General features: G+C 43.0%; 1 protein-coding gene across 1 annotated transcript in view; it reads right to left on the bottom strand.

Annotated features, from left to right (window-relative positions):
- The window catches only part of USH2A (usherin), an 809,138-nt gene that overhangs the window by 243,237 nt on the left and 545,520 nt on the right, over window positions 1-20,381 (bottom strand). Inside the window, exons 44-47 of the mRNA XM_084828794.1 lie at window positions 18,539-18,702; window positions 10,578-10,787; window positions 9,045-9,247; window positions 5,130-5,242 (exon numbers count right to left, since the gene is read on the bottom strand). Coding sequence (XP_084684920.1) covers window positions 5,130-5,242; window positions 9,045-9,247; window positions 10,578-10,787; window positions 18,539-18,702 — 690 coding nt within the window. The remainder of the gene's footprint in view (window positions 1-5,129; window positions 5,243-9,044; window positions 9,248-10,577; window positions 10,788-18,538; window positions 18,703-20,381) is intronic.

Raw genomic sequence — 20,381 nt, 5'->3', positions numbered from 1 at the left:
GCATAAATGTTGGAAGTTTGTATAAATTTAGGAAATTTGCTTCAATTCTGGAAATGTGTGCAAACTGAACAGGGGAAAGATTCCTGTTCTATCGCTGTTCAATTTGCACAATTTTCCTATTCGTGCAGCACGAGCAGCAATTGCAAATGGGAATGGGAATTAGAGGCAAGCAGCAAACTGATGTTCAGAGAATCCTGGCCATCTCAAACATTTGCCCATCCCTAGATTATTTTTTTTAAATGATGGTGTATGTGGGGCTCAATATAGCTCAACCAACATGTATCCAACAGATCCAACGGCTTGGGGCCAGGTTATCTGAAGGATTGCCTCCTCCCATATGTGCCTGCCCAGACCTTAAGATCATCCTCAGTGGTCCTTCTCTGTGAGCTTCTGCCAAAGGAAGTGAGGCGGGTGGCTACTGGCTACTAGGAGAAGGGCTTTTTCTGCTGTGGCACCCCGGCTGTGGAATGAGCTCCCTAGTGAGGTTCACCTGGCACCTACATTGTATTCCTTGCGGCACCAGGTGAAGACCTTTTTATTTTTCCAGGCATTTTAGCATTTTAGCTTTCTAGGCTTTTAGCTTTGCTGTTTTAAATCTGTATTTTGAATCTCTGCATTGCTGCTAGGTTTTATTCTGGTTTTATTGTTATATTGTGGTTTTAATGTTTTATATTTTATATTGTTTTACTGTGCGCTTTTGGGGTTTAATTTTTGTGAACCGTCCAGAGAGCTTCAGCTATTGGGGGGGGGGGTATAGAAATTAAATAAATGAATGAATGAATAAATAAAATGTCCTCTATATGAAGGGTTGTGTGGTCCAAGTCTGGTTTAAAGATAAAGAAGGGAATGCAGTTGCATATCAGTCAGGCTCTGTATGATGACTATAAGAACATCCTGTAAGACTATAAAAGAGCCATGCTGGATCAAACTAAGGGTCCATCTAATACAGCATTCTATTCACACAGCAGCCAACCAGCTGCCCATGAGAAACCCACAAGTACAACATGAGTGCAATAGCAACCTCCTACTTTTGTTCCCCAGCAACTGTTGTACATGGGCATGCTGCCTCTGATACCGGAGGTAGCAAACAGCCATCAGGACTAGTAGCCATTGAGAGCCTTCTCCTCCAGGAATTTGTCCAACCCCCTTTTAAAGCCATCCAAATTGGTGGACATCACTACATCCTGTGGAAGTGAATTCCATAGTTTAACTATGCACTGTGTGAAGAAGTACTTCCTTTTATCTGTCCTGAATCTCCCACCAATCAGCTTAATGGGATGGCCATGGGTTCTAGTATTATGGGAGAGGGAGAAAAATGTCTCTCTGTCCACATTCTCTGCACTCTGCATAAGTTTGTACACTTCTATCATGTCTCCCCTTATTCACTGTTTTTCCCAGTTAAACAGTCCCAGTTGTTGTAACTTTCCTCATAGGGGAGTTGCTCCAGTGCCTTTATCATTTTAGTTGCCCTACTCTGCACTGTACTGATAAAGTCTTATAGTATTCCCTCAAAATCACTGCCACGGTGCCACCTCCACCCCACCCGCGGCCGGAACAAAAAAACAATCCATACATAACACCCAGGTTCATAAGCAGAAGAGTTACAACAGTATATATCTGTGTGTGTGTGTGTGTGTGTGTGTGTGTGTATTGTAGGAGGTGTGTTGTATTGCCTCCTCCCATGTGGCTCTCTCCTGGAAATCATCCTTTTTCACCATTGGCAGATATGTATTAAAACGTCTTCTTGTTTATACAATCTGTTAGTTTCCCCTTGAACCTATTCCTTGATGGAGAATAAATAAAAAAATTCACATAGAGGCCGGCACCTGCTGAAGCTGTCAGCTGTAGTGTTTGTCATATTTCAATCAAAGTTGAAGCCAGACAGCCATTTTTATACTGCACAGTCCCTACATACTCGAGGACTAGAATTAATGAATTAGCTATTGATTAAATTCCACTCTAGCAAATCCACCGTGGCAAATAAATGAACTACCCAGGGCACGTGTAGGCCACAGCCAGACATGTCCGGGCAATCGATCAGTAGTTAGTATTCTTTTGGGATATAAGAACAGCTGATGATAATATGACATGTAAGGGAAGGCAATGGAGAAAGTCTGTTTCTGGCTGAGCTGATTATAAAGAAACTCAAAGGTATTTCTGATATTTTTGCATTTGTGTATTATGGCATTTTTAGTTTGCATATAATAACAGAGACATGCAAAAGTGCCTAGCATACTACCGACAAAGGCATGTGTCAATGTAAGCCGGGGGGAAATACGGGTTCTAGAACTGAGCTCTTATCAAACAAGCTTTGACTAGGTCTGTTTACGTTATGTGTCAGAAAAATAACAAGCTTAATTTAATCTTGCAGTTACATTTTGCACAGACAAGTAACAAAATTCAGAGAAAAAGTATAAAGACAAAGGAGCATCTTTGAAAGACTATAGGAATAAATCCATTCTGTTGGTATATTTCTGAAGATTTAGCTGTTAGAGTTTTAGCTATAAAGAGATGTTTCTCCCCCTTGGAAGAAACAAGCTCAGTACCAATCTCTGCCAAAAGTGTAATAAAATCCCATCAACAACAACATGCACACAGGAGGCTAACTATTTTATTGTTGCCATAATTTTGATAAATGTCTTGGCAATGGATGCCCATTAGGTATAGCCTCTCTTTTGGAAATGTTGGCACTCATAGATCTTTTTAGGAAAAGAACGACTGCATTTGTCACTATTCAGCTGTTTACCCAGTCTGGCACCTGTTTTGCTTTTGAAAAAGATTGCCTATAATAAGAAAAAGATGAAGAAGGGAATATAAGATCAAATGCACCTATGTGCATTTATATTAGGGATACTGTAATCATGCCAGATTTGATTTCCAATGCACATATCGTAATTCTGTTAGTTAGCATGGATAATTATCCTGGACGCTCCTTATGAACAAATCTATCATGAGAAAAAAGTTTTTGGGCAGCTGGATGCACAACCTGATGAGCTTCTCCCTGCAACATCTACAACAAGTCTAGAGAAGCTGATTGTAGAGATGAAATTGACAAGGTATTTGAACAAAGCGGTTTCACATTAGCAAGTTGACTCCTCTCTTGGCCACCTCCACCGCCCCCCCATAACACTTTCTGTCCCTTCAATATTTTGAGCCAGATTTCTAGAATCTGATTGTAGCAGACCAATATCCAGACCAAACTCGGGACCCATCCATTTGTGGTGGGTTTCACATTTGCTATGAAACTGGCACGGTGGGGCCTAGAATAACTTAGGGCAGTGGAGGCTGTGGCTCTCATGTCAGCGAGATGGTGAATCTCCTCTGGTTTCAGCTAAAACCAGCGAAAATGCTAAAGCAGCTATCCAAGGTGCTGAACCTATTTTGGGGCTAGGGTTCAGCACCTGGGATAGCTTCTTTAGAGTTCTGACTGGTTCTAATTGAAGCCCAGAGCGGAATCACCATAACATCAGAACCACCAGCCTCCACTGGCCTAGGGAATTTCCAGAGACCAACTTACATTTTGCTTTGCATACCCTAAGTTCCTGGTTATGCCGAGAAGTCATGATATCAATTCCATGCAATGGTGGAGGAATTCAGTTATCGGCAGTGAATTCAGTAAAGCCCAGGGAAATCCTCAAGCATACCGCATGTAAGGATGGGGGAGAAATTCATTTAGTTTGTATTTTAATATATGAACCAACTAATTCATACTTTCCAAATTAATACGTAAACTGGGGCACAGTTATCTTTCTATTTTAGTAGTTCTCAGAATTTTGCGATGACGTTCTCTGTTCAAAAAATGTGTGCAGAAATGTGTACATTAGGAGAACATTTGCACAAATGTCCATAGAAATTTATACATTTTTCTCCCATTAGTTAAAATGTGTTTGTGTGCATTGTTCAAATATATGCCTGTTTCAAACAGGGATGGACGGATTCACTACCTGCTGGTCCGGGTGGGAATCCGCCCTTGGGAGGAGGCGATCTGTCCCTCCCCCTGGAATCCGTCCAGGCCAGCTCTGCTCCATGGCAATCCTGCAGAGCCAGCCACCGGGTCCACATTGCTGGCGATATGGCTGGCTGCCATTACCGTGCCATATCGCTGGGCTAACTCCGAACGCAAATGACAACCATTACGCCATTTGCAGCCGTAAAGCTGTTAGGTTAACCTAAATGCAGCCATTTACAGCTGCATTTAGATTAATCTAACAGCTTTACGGCCGCAAATGGCATCCACTACGCCATTTATGTCCTGGTTTTTTCACGCGACAGGCTACGCAAATATCTACATAAATATAATTCGCATAGCCTATCGCGCAAAAAACCAGGGACACAAATGGCGTATTGGATGCCATTTGCGGCTGTAAAGCTGTTAGATTAACCTAAATGCATCTGTAAATGGCTGCATTTAGGTTAACCTAACAGCTTTACGGCTGCAAATGGCGTAGTGGATGCGAAATCAGCTGTCTAGCTGCAAATGCAGGGCAGCTGAAGCACGGAGGGGATGATACCCTCTGTGCTTCTCCTGCCCTGCATTGGATAGGTGGTCACCTCCATGTTCAGAGGCAGCCACCTATCCTGGTAGGGTTGATCCCTAAGCTAGCTAATAGTCCTAATACTAGCTAATACCAATTTAAAATCTGAAACAATAAAACAGTTAAAACAGTGTGCAAACTCAGGGAATCCAATTAGCCCTCAAAGGCTTTGGTAAAAAAACATGTTTTAACTTGGCACTGAAATGAAACCAGCGTCTGTGCTGGTCTTTCCTAATACAGAGTTACTGGCAGTAAGAGATTTAAACTACAATATGCTGGCAGTCTTGGCCCTTCCCCTTTTGCTTTTGGCCATGCCCACCACTGGAATGTGGCCCCGAAAGCTTTTCCAAAATGGAATTCGGCCCCCAGGCTGAAAGAGGTTATGCAGTCCTGGACTAGACAATACTGGGCTAGTTAGAACCATGGTCTACCTTAGTAGAAGGCAGGTTCATGTGTTTATTGCAGTCTCCCTTCTTCACTTTGGAGCTTTGTGCAAACAACAGCTGTTTTATAGCTTGAATAACAAAATCATTGTCTATTTCTTTTATCATCATAGGCTCTTCTGATTTAAGAAAAATAAACAGGGTTTAATACCTTGGACTGAGGACATGAATACGTGGTGCTGCTAACTCCTTTGGGTCATCTTCCACAGTTGTAATTTGGGTGCCATTACTTCTCACACAAGCATATACTGTGCAGACTTCAACCTAGAATAATTAGAAAGGGAAAAAAATGCTTTAGAGAGCAATCCTATGCATGTTTACACAGAAAAAAAGTCCTACGATTCCCAGCATTCCCCAGCCAGTCATGCTGTGTGGGGCATGCTGGGAGTTGTAGGCTTTTTTCCTGTCTAAGCATGCATAGGATTGCACCCTTAACTATTCAGTAAACTGAAGTTAAAGTATGAGCGCAACCTTAGCACAATTGGGTTCAGTGCGATGGTAAGGACTTCCATTGTGAATGAGGATTGCAAGAATATATTGTTACTCCACAGTGCAAGAATGCACAAACATTTCAGCCCCGAGGGTGATGCTGACTCAGTGGCTGGAGGGTGCACACATATGCACACACACACACATGCACACACACACACACGCACACACACACGCACACGCGCACACACACACACGCGCACACGTGCGCACGTGCACACACATGCACGCGCACGCGCACACATGCACACACACGCACACACGCACACACATGCACACACACATGCACACGTGCACACGTGCACACACGCGCACAAACATGCACACATGCACACGCACACACGCGCACACATGCACACACACACACGCACACACACACATGCACACACACACACACACACATCCCAGTGATCCTGATACTGGTGCAGGACACTGGTTGATTCAAGCAGAATAAATTTTAATCACAATGTGTTTTGCATTTTAAGCTGTAAGGTCTTCATCAGGGGAAAGAAAAAGTGGGCTGGGAAATCTACTCTGGGTTGGATTTTATCTGAGCAAGAGAAGAATTTCGGATTCCAAATGCTTGCCTCTTCTTACGGCCCCTGAAACTCATATCCAAGCCCTGGAAGTATGAGTTTTTCTGGCATGTCTAATGCCGATGCCTTTAGAAGACTGGCTCCTAAAGGAGCTACTGACTCTTTTTACTGAACTTTGGTGTTCAGGAACTTCACTGAAGCTAACCAGGTCTGGATCTGGTTAGTGTTCATATGGGAGACCACTCAAAACCCTACATATATACAGCCTTGGGCAGCAAGAAAGGAAGGTGATGATGATGATGATGAATGTGTCTTTAGCCTCAGTTAAGGTGCTTTGTGATGGTCCATTGTTATGGCTTGGGTAGGGCAGATGTGTGTTCAGATCCCCACTTTGCTACATGGCCTTGAGCAAGCCACTGTGGGCAAAACTGGATGATTCCCAAACTGCTCCATTTCTTGTGATGTTATGCCTTTGGCATGGAGGCATAACAAGGTACACCAGACAGCGAAAGAGAAGGTATGCTCCCCAGCACATTTAGGAAAGCAGTCTGGGCAAAATGCATTAACTGATCCTGTCCACTGTCTCATGCTTACCCAGCTCTAGGATTACAGTGAGCATGCGCCATTACACTATGCATGGGTTTGTGTGGTATGCACAAACTCATGCATACCACACTCTAAGCTCTATCAGGAAAGGGCAGGATTTCTTTCACCGCGTTATCCCAGAGTTAAATTAGTGTACATTAAACTAGCATATGGCTAATCATGGCAACAGACACTGAGGTGAGTGCCCAGGAACTCCTAAAACTGTATGCTAAATATATTGGTCCAAAATGTCCTCCTCCCCTGCATACACAGGAGCTCCCCATTGTCTTCTATGAAGGGGAGCTATCCTGTAATCAAACAAAGATTGTTTCCTGCAAATGTGGAACATTTCCTGACCAGTGCCCACCAAAGACAGCGGTCACGTATGTTGAGTATGCATTATGGAAATGCCAGTGTGGGACTTACTACAAATTAATAGGTTTAGGACTGGGGTACCCCTCAGATTCTTAACAGCCCACCTTTCTGTATCTACTAGCTTTCTTTGCTTTTCTTTCTTTTTTAAAATAGTAATAACTAGCCTTCACAGTGATGTATTAATGTTTGATGAACTTTGAAGATGAGAGACAAAATACGACTCCCTCAGTTCTTAGGAGTACTTTAAATAGCTCCAAAGGAAGACTAATAATGTCACCTTTGCATTAGCAACAAAGAGGTCATTCGATACGCAAAGGTACAAATCGACGGATGTCTACGTATGATGACAAAAAAAAGACAGACACAAATCTAGATATTGATTTAGAAACCGGTAAGGGATGAAGTATGAAAGGCAAGAAATAAAAACAAACAATTAAATCTTTGGATTTCACCTTATAACTCAGTGCCACAAATCTTGGTGCTAATACTGAAATAGGAGAGCAAACTGATTAATATTGCAGGACACATAACATACTGATGGTAAATTAATATGGAGGCCCCCAAAATGTGAAAGCGCTTGGAATTTGCATTACTGTTGAAGAAAGACAAATGTGTGTCCATGTAGGAACTGGAAAGTCATATGTGTATTCATGGGGGTTAGAGCTTGCTGTTGCAGAGGGGCTGGAACATAGAAATCTGTTATGGTGTGCCTCTAGGTGACGTTTATTTATGGCACGTTGCAACTGGATGCAAATTTTAGGACAAAGTATACATGATTACTGTTACAACCTCCCCATACATAATTCAGACTAAGCGAAGTCTGAGTGAGACAAACAAAAAGGGGAAGTTGCAATTAAAGCAACATACTCTTCAAGATATAGATGCAATTCAATTATGGGAAAAATATTTGTAAGCTCTTTCTTGAGCATACTTACAGATAATCTGAAAACTGCATTTAGATTTTGGGGAAGCCTAAAGGGAAGGAAATAAGAGTGGGGAAAGAGGGAAAATAAAGATTTTAAATATTAATAGTATTTTTTAAAAGACAAGGATTTCTAGGCTGAGATCAGCCTGTTTCACAAAGAGAAGGGAGGAGGGGATAGATGATAAAAGGCTAACGAATGCAATATCATTATTTCTCTGGGTTGATGTATTATGCATGCCTGATGTTTCTAAAACAATTGCAATTTTGTTTTAATGAGTAGGAATAGGATCTTTGTGTCTTTGTAATATATATTGTAAGTTCAGGATCACAGGATCAGAGGAAATGTAGTTTTGATGTCCTTAAAACTATGAATACATTGTGCAGCTATAAAAATAAGTGTTTGCTCAAAAATAAACATTACTTGTGGGCCCATAACACACACACACACACACTCATTTAAAAATACAAATGCAGTTGTGTGTGTGTGTGCCTATATAGAACTCCCTCTCAATCTGTAGAATTTAGGGATGGACTGATCAGTCTGTTTCCGATCTGTCAGTTTTGCACATGCTCATCATTTATAAGTGTCTGTGTCTGCATTAATCTGCAATTTTTTTAAAAAATTGCACAAACATTTGAATTTAAATAGGTATTTTGAATGTGTTTTCTCACAAAATTCGAATTTCGTAGAGCACTTATCCTAAAATTTGCATTTTTAAAACATGTTTTGGTATGTTTTTTGAGCCAAGAGCTGAAGTGCAAAATCCAAAGGCTAATTTTATTGTGATCTACATGTTCATCTGGGACAGGTCAGTTTGCAACAGAATCTGCAAAGATCTAATTTATCAAGCATCCCCACTCAGATAGATAGATAGATAGATAGATAGATAGACACATTTTAATAAATGCTTATGTGTAGATTATATTTGCATGCTTCTATCTATCATCTATCTATCTATCTATCTATCTATCTATCTATCTATCTATCTACCTATCTACCTATCTACCTATCTATCTCTTCCTTGAAATACCAATGAAAAGCATGACTCACACATACACACACTGTCATGTATGCACATTACTATGCAGATGTGTGTTAACATCCATACATCCATGTATATATTCATAATATATAGTAAGAAGAAAATGTTCTAACCTGTATATCATAAACAGTGAACGGAGACAAATCTCCTAAAAGAAAAGACCCAGGCACCTTCATTCGAGTCTCGTATCGGTTATTATTTACATAGATAGAATACTCTGTGACAACACCATTTGGGTTTGAAGGCGATGTCCAGATGACACGTACAGCTGTACTGTTGATGATGACAAGCTCTGGAGGGAACATGCCCTCCGGCTCTAGAAATAAAGGAAGAAACTGAATAAACTCCAGCTGTCTCTGTAAAAGCACTTGTTTAACCAAATGCAGATTAGAATTTAGGTTTAGCAAAGGGTCTGCTGCTTATCTACTTTCCTCTGATGAAGTTATCACTGTCTGTATCCCTCTCTAAATTGGCTTATTATAATCTCAGTTAGAAACAGTGGGAGATGGTGGTAAAGCGCTTTATACCACCAGCATCGCCTTCATCTTTAGTAAAAATGTGACCAGTGGGATACAATGATGAATTATCCACTTATCTGTGTGGCCCCGTCCACCATTCTTTGGTACGGCCTCATCTTTCACATACCCCCATGGCAATTTTCTTTCTGAAGCAAAAATCTAAAATGCACTCTTTGGTGAAATGTGACATGTCCCTAGCTTTTAGCAGACTTGTAACTTGAGCAATGTGAAGCAATGTGCATTACTGTTATTATGTAAATGATTTTGAATGTTGATTACCATAGATAATGATGAAGCTTTGTATTTTTTTAAAAACAAAAATCTTCCTTAGCATTAAATTACACAAATTATTTAAGCATGTCAGAAATAGCTATGCAAAGGACCTATTTTTATCTGGCAAGTCCATCTTAACCAGTTGAAAAATTGCACTTGCAATGAGTTCTATTTTATAAACAAAAGGGGGCTGACCTTTGGCATTGCAAAGGAAATGCAATCCCCACTTAAAGTGCTTTGCTAATGACCTGGAACACTTGCTTCTGAGGTAATGATATTATAATGTTTATAATGAGACTTTATAAAGCCAAAAAGATTAGAAAGGCCATTCCAAACACATTTCAGATTCACAAGTTGCTTTCTTTCCTCCCTCCCTCCCCGCTGCTTGCTAACTGGCTTGGAAATGAGTCATAGGGAAATTCTCTCAAAGGCTGGATTTACACCTTCCATTTTTGGTGACTCAGGAGGAATGGCTCCACAGTTGACTGTCATGCCAAAAGTATGCTGCTTCACAGAGCAAATATTTTAAAAAACTATTAATTGTTTTTTGAAATTCCTCCATTTATTGACATGAACTCAGCTCCAAACTGAGCAAGTGGATAGTAGTAAACAGGGCAGGATGAGAACAAAGTGCGTTAATAGTCACTATTAGAGCTTTGAGCTGCTGTCTCAGGGGGGGCTTTTATTGATTGGCCACTTGATGACAACCAGCACTTAAGCATTTTAGCATTATAGTCTTTTTTCCTTTTATACCGGAAATTTCATAATGGAAGGATGACTGATCTCAGCCCTAACAAAAATCAATCAATTTCATTCTCAGATTTGAAGCCAGGCTACCTCCACTACCAAACCTACCTCCATCTGATGTAGTCACATACACTGCCTCACTCGTGATGCTGTGAATCCCATTGAAAACTCGAAGCAAAATCTGATACTCTGTATTTGGATGCAATTTGCCAATGAAGGCATGGTTTTCACTGGCAGGGATCTTCCTGGAGTTCTCATGGACAGTGTCATTCCAGGAGAGGAGATAATACTCAACACTTCCTTGTAAATCTTGCAAGGCTGTATAATGAATTAATTAATAGAAACAAAAATATTTTTCAAAGAAACACTGGAAATGAAAAGGAGAAATAATAATATTCATGCAATTTCTGGGATTAAGATGATGATAAATCTCTTAAGATTTGCACCAGTTATTTGCAATGGGCCTGATGCAAGGATTTGTGCAGACAGCTGCAGGCTCTGCACATCAGGCTGATTCTAATGTCCCTGCAGGTGAATGTTAGGTGGCTTCATGAGGAAGCCTCCGGAGACTTATGGAATCTGATGAACTATTGAATGCTCCAGGGAAATTTCCAGTAGCCAAAGCCAGCAATCCCATTAAAGCTCTAATCACACTATGGAATGCCAAGATACAACGGGGTCACAGACATCCGGCTGGGGCACAAAGCCCGGCGAGAAATCGCTGGCTTGACCCCCCAGATGCCGGTCCATGAATCCCCCTGCCAGCCAGCTGGCTTGTACACTGCGTGAGCGGTGAGCATCTGGTGTGTGGCTGCCTGTTTCCCCACTGAGCCGCCATTTTGTGGGAAAATGGCAGCTCGTCCTTGTTCATAAACATCCATTTGTGCAAATGGTGCCCATAAAGGGGCCATTTACACAAGATTACAGCCAGAAATGGTCCATTTAAGCCTGTGATATTGCATAAATGGCCATTTTATGGCCACCATTAATGCAAATGGATATTTACGATCAAGGACAAGCTGCCATTTTTCCACAAAACGGTGGCTTGGTAAGGAAGCAGGAAGCCATGCTCCACTTGCCAGGCATTTGTGGACCGCCTGGTGGCTCATGCAGCACAGCAAACAGGGGTGGGCAGCTAGCAGGGGTTCGGCAAGCGGCATAGGACAGAGACTGCAGTGAGTTCGCCCATCTCGACTGGAACTTGGCCACTCGTTAGCTTCCTGGAGAGCTCTGGGCAATGAAAAGGGCTGGAAGATAACTAGAACATAAGGGGCATAAGACTTGTCATGATACCAGCTGAACATGTGTAAGGGTGCATGATCACACCTACTGTATGGATTGGCAGTGAAGGCAGCAATGGGCTCCAGTGTATCTCCAAGTAACCATCTGGCAGAGTTTTTCCAGGTGGTCCAGAGTTCGTTGTCATCTAACCTGGTAAATCCTATGTTAGAACACTCAGAGGCCTGCTAATTTTGTGAGACACTTCAAGGATAAAATTGCTTGGTGTCATGCCAACTTGAAAGTTGCTCTTAGTATAGTACCTGGTGAGGTGTTCAATGCACCATCTGGCCTAGTTATATGGAATCGATTCCAGTTTTTGAGACCTGAGGATGTGGACGAGACACTTGTAGCTGTTTGGCCTACAACATACACACCCAACCTTTGCCCATCCTGGCTTATTCAAGCTAGCTGGGAGGCAGAGAGTGGCCAGGTGGATCCAGGAACTGGTGAACATGTCTTTGCATGATGGAGTGATGCTTGTAACTTGAACTGGTGCGTCCATGCCTGAAAAAGCCCTCCCTGGGCTGGATCCAGAGGTTTATACCAATTACCTTCTGGTCGTTAATACCCCTTTTTTGAGCAAGGTGCTTGAGAGGTTGGTGGCTGTGCAGTTCCAGACATTCTTCGAAGATGCAGATTATCTCAACTCATTTCATTCTGGGTTCACATGTGGTTTTGGGCCAGAATCGACTTTAGTCGCCCTGATGGATGACCAGGCATGGTCGCCCCGTCTGGGTTCTCCGGTTGCCTGCCAAGTAGGGATGTCAGAGAATTCCGCCACGGATCTCAGTGAAATCCCACTGAAATCTGTGGCGGAACGAAGCCCCCCGCCCCACCACCCCGCGAAAGGCGCGCGAAACAGAGCACTTACCTGGTGCCGTTCACACTGCCATTTGCATCCCTGCGGAGGCCGTGATAGGCTACGTAAATATTTATGTAGCCTATCACAGCCTAAATGGGGGACACAAATGGCGGCCGCTGTAGCCGCCGCCATTTGCGTCCCTGTTTTTTTTTTTTTTTTTGCCATGATAGGCTATGTAAATATTTACGTAGCCTATCACGGTAAAAAAAAACAGGGGCGCAAATGGCATAGCAGCCGCCATTTGTGCCCCTGTCTTTCGCCGTGATAGGCTAAATAAATATTTACATAGCCTATCATGGCCAAAAACATGAACGCAAATGGCGGTGGCCGTAGCCGCTGCCATTTGCATCCACAGGCTCCACATGCCTACGAATGCACCTGGCCGGCGGCTTCGTGGAGTTGCCGTGGAGCAGAGCCGGCCAGGTTAGGTTTTGGGGGGAGGTGCAGAGTGCCTCCCCCCCCCACAAATCACCCCTGCGAGAAGGTAAGTGACTTTCGTACATCCCTACTGCCAAGCCCCTGCTTGTATGCCCCCAGACCCACACCCCAAACCCCTCCCCCACTCACTGAGCCACCCACACTCACCCCGAGCCCATGTGATGATCTCTGCATCCACAATTTTGCAAAAAAAAAGCGGGCGCCGATATGTGCACATTTGCTCTTCTGCAAAATGGAGCTGTGAATGGCCAATATATGCAAAGTTACAGGAATTGTTGGAGTTGGAGGCACTGTTTTACAGTGGGGATGGTTCCTGTGCCTTGGCACCCTCGTAGCTATGCTGTGGGGTGCCACAGGGTACCATCTTGTTATGAATGCTGTTTAACATCTAAATGTAACCACTAGGGGTCGTCATGAGGAAATGTGGGGTGAGGTGTCATCAGTACGTCACTACCTAGCTGTTTCTTTGTGGCACCTGAATCAGGAGAGGTGCCAAAGCATCCCTTGACATGCTTTGCCAGGCCTTTCCTGCAGCTGCCTTCAGCTCCTGCTTGTTTGTGGGTCTTTCTGTCTTCAGTCTTGTCTTCAGCAAGTGAAAAGCAAGCTCTCTTGGGTTGAGAGCAGGTGACTGACTTGGCCATTGAAGAACATCCCATTTCTTTCCCTGGAAAACCTCTTGTGTAGCTTTTGCTGTATGTTTGGGGTCATTATTCATCTGCAATATGAAGCAGCGTCCTATCAGTTTGGCAGCATTCGGCTGAATCTGAGCAGAAAGTATAGCCCTATACACTTCAGAATTCATCCTGCTGCTTTGATCAGCAGTCAGGTCATCAATAAACACCAGTGACCTGGTTCTATTGGCGGCCATACATGCCCATGCCATAACACTGCCTCCACCATGTTTGACAGATGATGTGGTATACTTTGGATCATGAGCTGTTCCTTTCCTTCTCCATACTTTTCTCTTCCCATCATTCTGATACAAGTTCATCTTGGTTTCATCAGTCCAAAGAATCTTATTCCAGAACTGGGCAGGCTTTTTTTAGGTGTTTGCTGGCAAAGGCTAATCTGGCCTTTCTGTTCTTGAGCGTTACCAGTGGTTTGCACCTTGTTGTGAAGCCTCTGTATTTACATTCATAAAGCTGTCTCTTGACTGTAGATGTTGACAATGACATGCCTACCTCCGCAAGAGCGTTCTTGACCTGGCTAGATGTTGTGAAAGGGTTCCTGTTCACCCTGAGGACAATTCTGCGGTCATCCACTTTAGTTATCATCCGTGGTCTTCCAGGCCTTTTGCTGTTGCTGAGCTTGCCAGTTAATTCCTTCTTTTTCAGGATGTTCCAAACTGTTGTGTTCGCCACTCCCACTGTTTTTGCTATCTCTCTGATGATGGGTTTATGTTGTTTCCTCAGCCTAATGATGGCCTCCTTCACTCACATGGACACCTCTTTGGACCTCATGTTGGGAGTTCCAGTGAACAGCTACCAAATGCAAATGTAACACTCAGAACCACCTCCAGGCCTTTTATCTGCTTGATTGGTCATGAGGCGCCCAGGAAACAGGCCACACCTGGCCATGCAGCTGCTTGTCAGCCATTCATTCCATTACTTATGAGCCACCAATGATGGGTGTGTGTGTATGCCACTGGCTGTACTTCCTGAATGCCCCACTTTTGTCTAGGGGTGGACGAAAGTCACTTACCTGTCCTCGAAGGACATTCGCGGTGGGGGGGAGGCGCTTCGCTGCTCCCCCCGCGAAGTTCAGGCCGGGGGGGGAGGCTTCCCACCTCGGCCCGGCCGAAATTCAGGCCGGGGGGGAGGCTTCCCGCCTCACCCCGGCTGAAATTCAGGCCGGGGAGGAGGCTTCCCGCCTCGCCCGGCCGCGAACGCAAAAGTTAAAAACAAACAAACGCCCCCTGATAGGCTACGTGACGATTCACGTAGCCTATCACGGCTAGATCTGCAAAGTCAGCCGTGATAGGCTACGTCAATCGTCACGTAGCCTATCACGGGTGACTTTTTAAAAAAAAAAAGCGCATACGCTAATGGCGGCCCCCATAGGGAGCCGCCATTCACGTTCCTTATTTAGTCGCTGTAGTCTACGTAAATGTTTACTTAGACTACGGCGAAAATAAGGGCAACGCAAATAGCGTTGCCCTTATTTTCGCCGTAGTCTACGTAAATCTTTACGTAGACTACAGCGACCAAATAAGGAACAGGAATGGCGGCTCCCTATGGGGGCCGCCATTATCCGTACACACTTTTTTTTTTTTTAAGTCACCCGTGATAGGCTACGTGACGATTGACGTAGCCTATCATGGCTGACTTTGCAAATCTAGCCGTGATAGGCTACGTGAATCGTCACGTAGCCTATCAGGGGGCGTTTTTTCTTTCTTTCATTGCAATGGCAGCGGCGGCAGCCGGTCGAAAGACCGGCTGCCGCTCCTACCTCGCTTGAACACCCGCCGGACCGCCAGCCGGACCAGCCACCGGAAGGGACATTCGGTGAAGGTAAGTCCCGTCCTGGGGGGGGTGCGGTGGGCAGGGGGGTTCGGAGGATTTCTCCCTGAAACTTGTTCGGGGGGCCGAACACGTTGGAGCTCGGCCCTCCGAAGTTTCGGGGAGAAATTCTCCGCCAACCTTACTTTTGTCAAACCCCTTGAATTACAGCTGAAAGTCCTGACTTCGCTCCCATCTGGGAGTGTTTCCTTTCAACTTCAATGTGATGGTGTACAGAGGCCAACTGCCAAAACAGTTATCCTTGTTCCAATATTTCTGGCCCTGACTGTATGTCATCTACACAGGATTTTTATTTCAATTTTCATTTATTTTGGTAGTGCAATTTAACAGGGTCTATATTTCCTAAACTTCTGTATTTCACAACGGATCCCACAGGCAACAAAGACATAAAAGAAAGTTATTTTCAGGTGATCTAGTTATTGGGGACATTTTTTTTTATACTCCTGTGACAAAGTAAAAACATTTGCAGGAAGGTAGATTGCTTAGTTTGCCTAGTGTAATGCATTTCAGCAATGAAAGAATAAATGAGGGTTTGCTCTAATGACCCTCACTTGATGTTTAACCTTTGCATTCATAAACAGATATCTAGGAAATTTCTGCCATAAGAATGAAAATGAAGCCAGATTGCATTACCTCTATCTAGAAGGTCAGAGGTTCAGATTACTAAAGTAATGAAACTTCAGCAGCCTGCTTCAGATCTATTAGGTTTGTCAGTTTTTATAAGCATGCTTACTTCAGGCATCCAATTATAAAATAAGGAGCCTATATTTGCTGAGAGTCACTAGCAAGTGCTTACAGACAGATTTGCATGTACATATTGAAGAATTAACCCACTACTTTGATGGACAGGTAATCTGGATTAAATGGATATGTTCCTTTTAAGATGACACAGCACAAATGTGTACATTTGCATATACAGAAAATCCATAACTCCCCTGGAAACGAACAAGAGTTTGAAGAGAAATACTGGCTTTTATGAACCATTAGGGTAACCTCCAATATTTCTGAATCTATGTCCTATTTTGCCTGGGATTTTTTATCTGCTAACATTACAGCAGCTTGAAATGAATCTAGAACCACAAACAAATGTTGATTTTTTTTTTGCTGTATTCTGTATTCTTCTTTTCTGTATTATGCACAAGCTCAGCTCTCTCAGTTAATAGGTGTTACCACATGTATACATTATATATATATATATATATATATATATATATATATATATATACACACAGTTCAACTTCCTTCTTTTTATCGCTACCTGAAGGAGTTCAGCATCCATTTTGTTTCAGTCACACATTTATTTTCAGCTCCCCACCTTTTTTTGGGGCTCAATCCTTTGTTGACTGTTGGCAGCCTCCAAAGACAGAGAATGCTGAGTATCTTAATACAAGGTGGCCGGAGCACGGAGGCAATCCTCTCTTCTGTGCTCCAGCTGCCCTGCATTTTTGCTAGATGGGCAATTTCACCCATCTAGCTGCAGTGCTTCAAACTGGGAGGGAAGGAGGCTGAGGCAAGCATAGGAAGCTGCATAAAGCAGCTTCCCCAGTATCCTCCCCTCCTCGCCTCTGGGACCACCCCCTTTTCCCCATTTCTGTGCTCAGGTTTCCAAGCACAGAGAGGTAGCTGGTGCGGTTCTCTCCACACCAGCTATGATGGGGTGAGGGTGGCGAGTACGGCTTCCTGGATGTGAGGTTGGAAAAAGAACAATATTATGACCCTCTGGATGCTGTCTAGGAGCCATAGGATTGCTCTCTACTCTGCCAACAATGGCAGTGGCAGAAGAATCTGATTTCTGCGGCTGCCTATGGTACTTGCCATTTTGTTTTTCCCAGAAAGCCCAAGACACTAAGTTATTCTGAGGAAAAACCGGCAATCATTCATTCATTCATTCATTCATTTATAATATTTCTTGGCTGCCCTCCAGGGCAGAAGCCCTCTCAAGGTGGCTCACAGCAATAAAATACATAAAAACCATAACAAAGTAATGAAGACCATTACCAAAAAACCGCACACATACACGAACACCCTAGCAGCTGCCAATTCCCCCCCTTTCCCTGAATTTCTCCCAAAGATGCAATGTCTAGGGCATTCTAAGAAAAACAAAATAGCAGCCACCAGGAATGGTCAGAGAAGTAAGGTCTTCCCACTGCTGGCAGTGGCAAAACACAGTAAAACAGAAAAGAAAAGAAGAACAGGACAGGTCATTCTGCCACCACCACCAATGACAAAACACAGCAATTAAACTAAACTGAAGACAGTCCTTGCCTCTGCCCCCAATCCCAAGCAGTCCCCACCCTTCGCTAGCCCCCCCCAACCCAAACAGAGTGAAAGGGCACACATGAGAGACCGAAATCAGACTCTCATTCATACCTATTCATTCCCCTTAGCAATTGTTTCAGGACAAACTGAATTTGTACGGAATGGGGCTTATGTACATACATAAGCTTTCTGCATGGAGAGCGCCCATGTGCATACCGTTGTACATGCCTAAGATCTGGGCACATAGAACTTATCAAAGCATGGAGATTGGAGGCAGGGATAAAGGGTTGAGCACAATCCTGTTTGCCGCTCTGTCCATGCTGATTGTATATGCAATTTGAAGGCTGGAAAAGGACTAATGTCCTTTCAGATCTTGTTGTTATCATCTCAAAGGTATTTCACTCTAAAGTAGGACAAGCCAATGATCGCACAACTAACACGAACAACATAGATAATTCTTGTTTAAAAGGAGCTAGTTCACACAGGCATGATCTACACTTGATGAATGCAAATCATATAATGATTTGCAATGCATGTGCGAATGGGCCAATATAGATCTAACAGCAGAGGCAGAGCTTTCACATCACCTCATATGCAAAAGAAAAAAAGTTAACGTTCACACATTCAAGCTGCCAGTCATCAAGTGTTGTACAAATATGTAGGAACCAGCCCTTTAATATAAGATTAGAGTTACAAATAATGGCACTTACTTGGGGTGGACCACTCCACTTCTATAGCAGTATGGTTAAGAGGTCGTGCAGTTACATTACTTCCCTTCTTTGGAAAGCCTGCCAATGTCGTAGTGATGACTTCTTCACTTGATGCATACCCTACGTCATTGTGCACTATAAGCTTATATTCATATGTTGTGTACCTAAAGGATATGATTAATCATGAAAAGAAGTAGGGCAATTTTTTTATTTTTTTATTTTATTTACAATATTTATATACCGCTCCTCATCAGAAGATTTCGGAGTGGTGAACAACATGATAAAGAATAAAACAATGGTTAAAAGAGTTAAAACATTTTTAAAAAAAGAAAAATCCCAATGAAGCAAATATATTTTGAAGAATGCTGGCATGATAAACATGTATCTTAAAAAAATGGTTAGGTTTTTAAAATGTTCTTATTCGTATTGTTTTGAACCCAGGGAGAAAGAGTAATGGGTTTGCTTGAAATATCTGACCAACACTAGCATGGTAACAATAAACAAAATAAAATGCTACATAGAATTGTTATTGTTTTCCAAAGTAGCAAGAGATTACAGCTCAATTCAAGATGCAATTACAGCAATGGCAAGCTGCCAGTGTTTGGCTATGAAGTTGATTCAATGGTACTTTTTTCTCTATTGGGAACCCCACAGATCTGAAGTTCTACATCCCATTATAATAGTATTCACCTTATGCTTCGTCAGCTGATCACAACCAAATATAACAATCTAACATCTCAAATAATATGGTTGTGTAAGTTCAAGCAGGATGTACAGTGTCTGTTATAAGAACAGCTGAAGGATGAATATATATGTGTGTGTGTTTATGTTTTAAAGGAAATCATCACCTAAATTTCACTGCTTTAAGGATGTACTGAGGAAAAAACATTTCTTTCCTCTCTAACCCCTTTCATACAACTTCATATACGTTGGACATGTGGCAAGGGCAGGAGGATCATGTAGGTTGTCCCAGCATCCTGACCTCCACACATACACTGTGGAACCTCTGATCAGAGCCTAAACATGTACAAGGTGTACATGCACAGGCTCTGTTCAGCAGTTTAACTCAATGTTCAGAGATCAAGAAGGGGTTGGGAATCTCATTCTTGCCACTCACAAGTCAAAACTACAATTAGGTGGAATTACATGCAGCAAATACCACACTGGAAGCTAATAGGAGGTTCAGGGATGACTTTCAGTTGGAAAATGGCACAGGAGAAAGGGTTCACACACACACTCCGAGCCATACATAGTTTGAATTGTGTGCAGTAAATGGCACCTTTGAGGCAAAGAGGAGTTTCAGGGTTGATTTTCAGCTGGAAAAATGGCATAGAGTTCAAGCAAAGGACACAAAATGTGACCTTGGGCATATTCAGGATGGGGTTAAACAAAGGATTCAATAACTTGGCTCTGGGGACTGAAAAAGGGTCAGCTGCACACTATATACTTAATGTAATGTATAGTTTGACCTTAAGAGGCTATTTGGCGAGGAGAAGCTATTTCAGGATTTGGAGATGGGAGGCTATTTGGAGGCGGAAAACAGGCACAATAAAAAGGGATGCCCCACGCTGGTCTCCAGTAGGAAACTGCAGTCTCAGTGGCTGCTTTAGCTAACAAGAAAGTGTCAGATGTGTGTGGGGGGTGGGGGAACTACACATGATTTCATAATAATAAACTTCCAAGGTTCCCAAGGTTCCCTAGACAAACACATTCCTGATTTACAGTGTTGATCCCCCCGTGCTGATGTCTCCCATGCCAATGGGCTTATATCCTAGGATTTCTCTTTAAAACTAAATATGTGCAAATGGCTTGCTTAGTACCCCAGCAGTTCTGTTCTCACTTA

The sequence above is a fragment of the Heloderma suspectum genome, chromosome 1, assembly GCF_057233095.1.
Source record: "Heloderma suspectum isolate Gila_16-S chromosome 1, 16-S_ref, whole genome shotgun sequence".
Classification (NCBI taxonomy): domain Eukaryota; kingdom Metazoa; phylum Chordata; class Lepidosauria; order Squamata; family Helodermatidae; genus Heloderma; species Heloderma suspectum.
The sequence above is the reverse complement of the archived record's forward strand: the minus strand, read 5'-3'. Positions and strand labels throughout refer to the sequence as shown.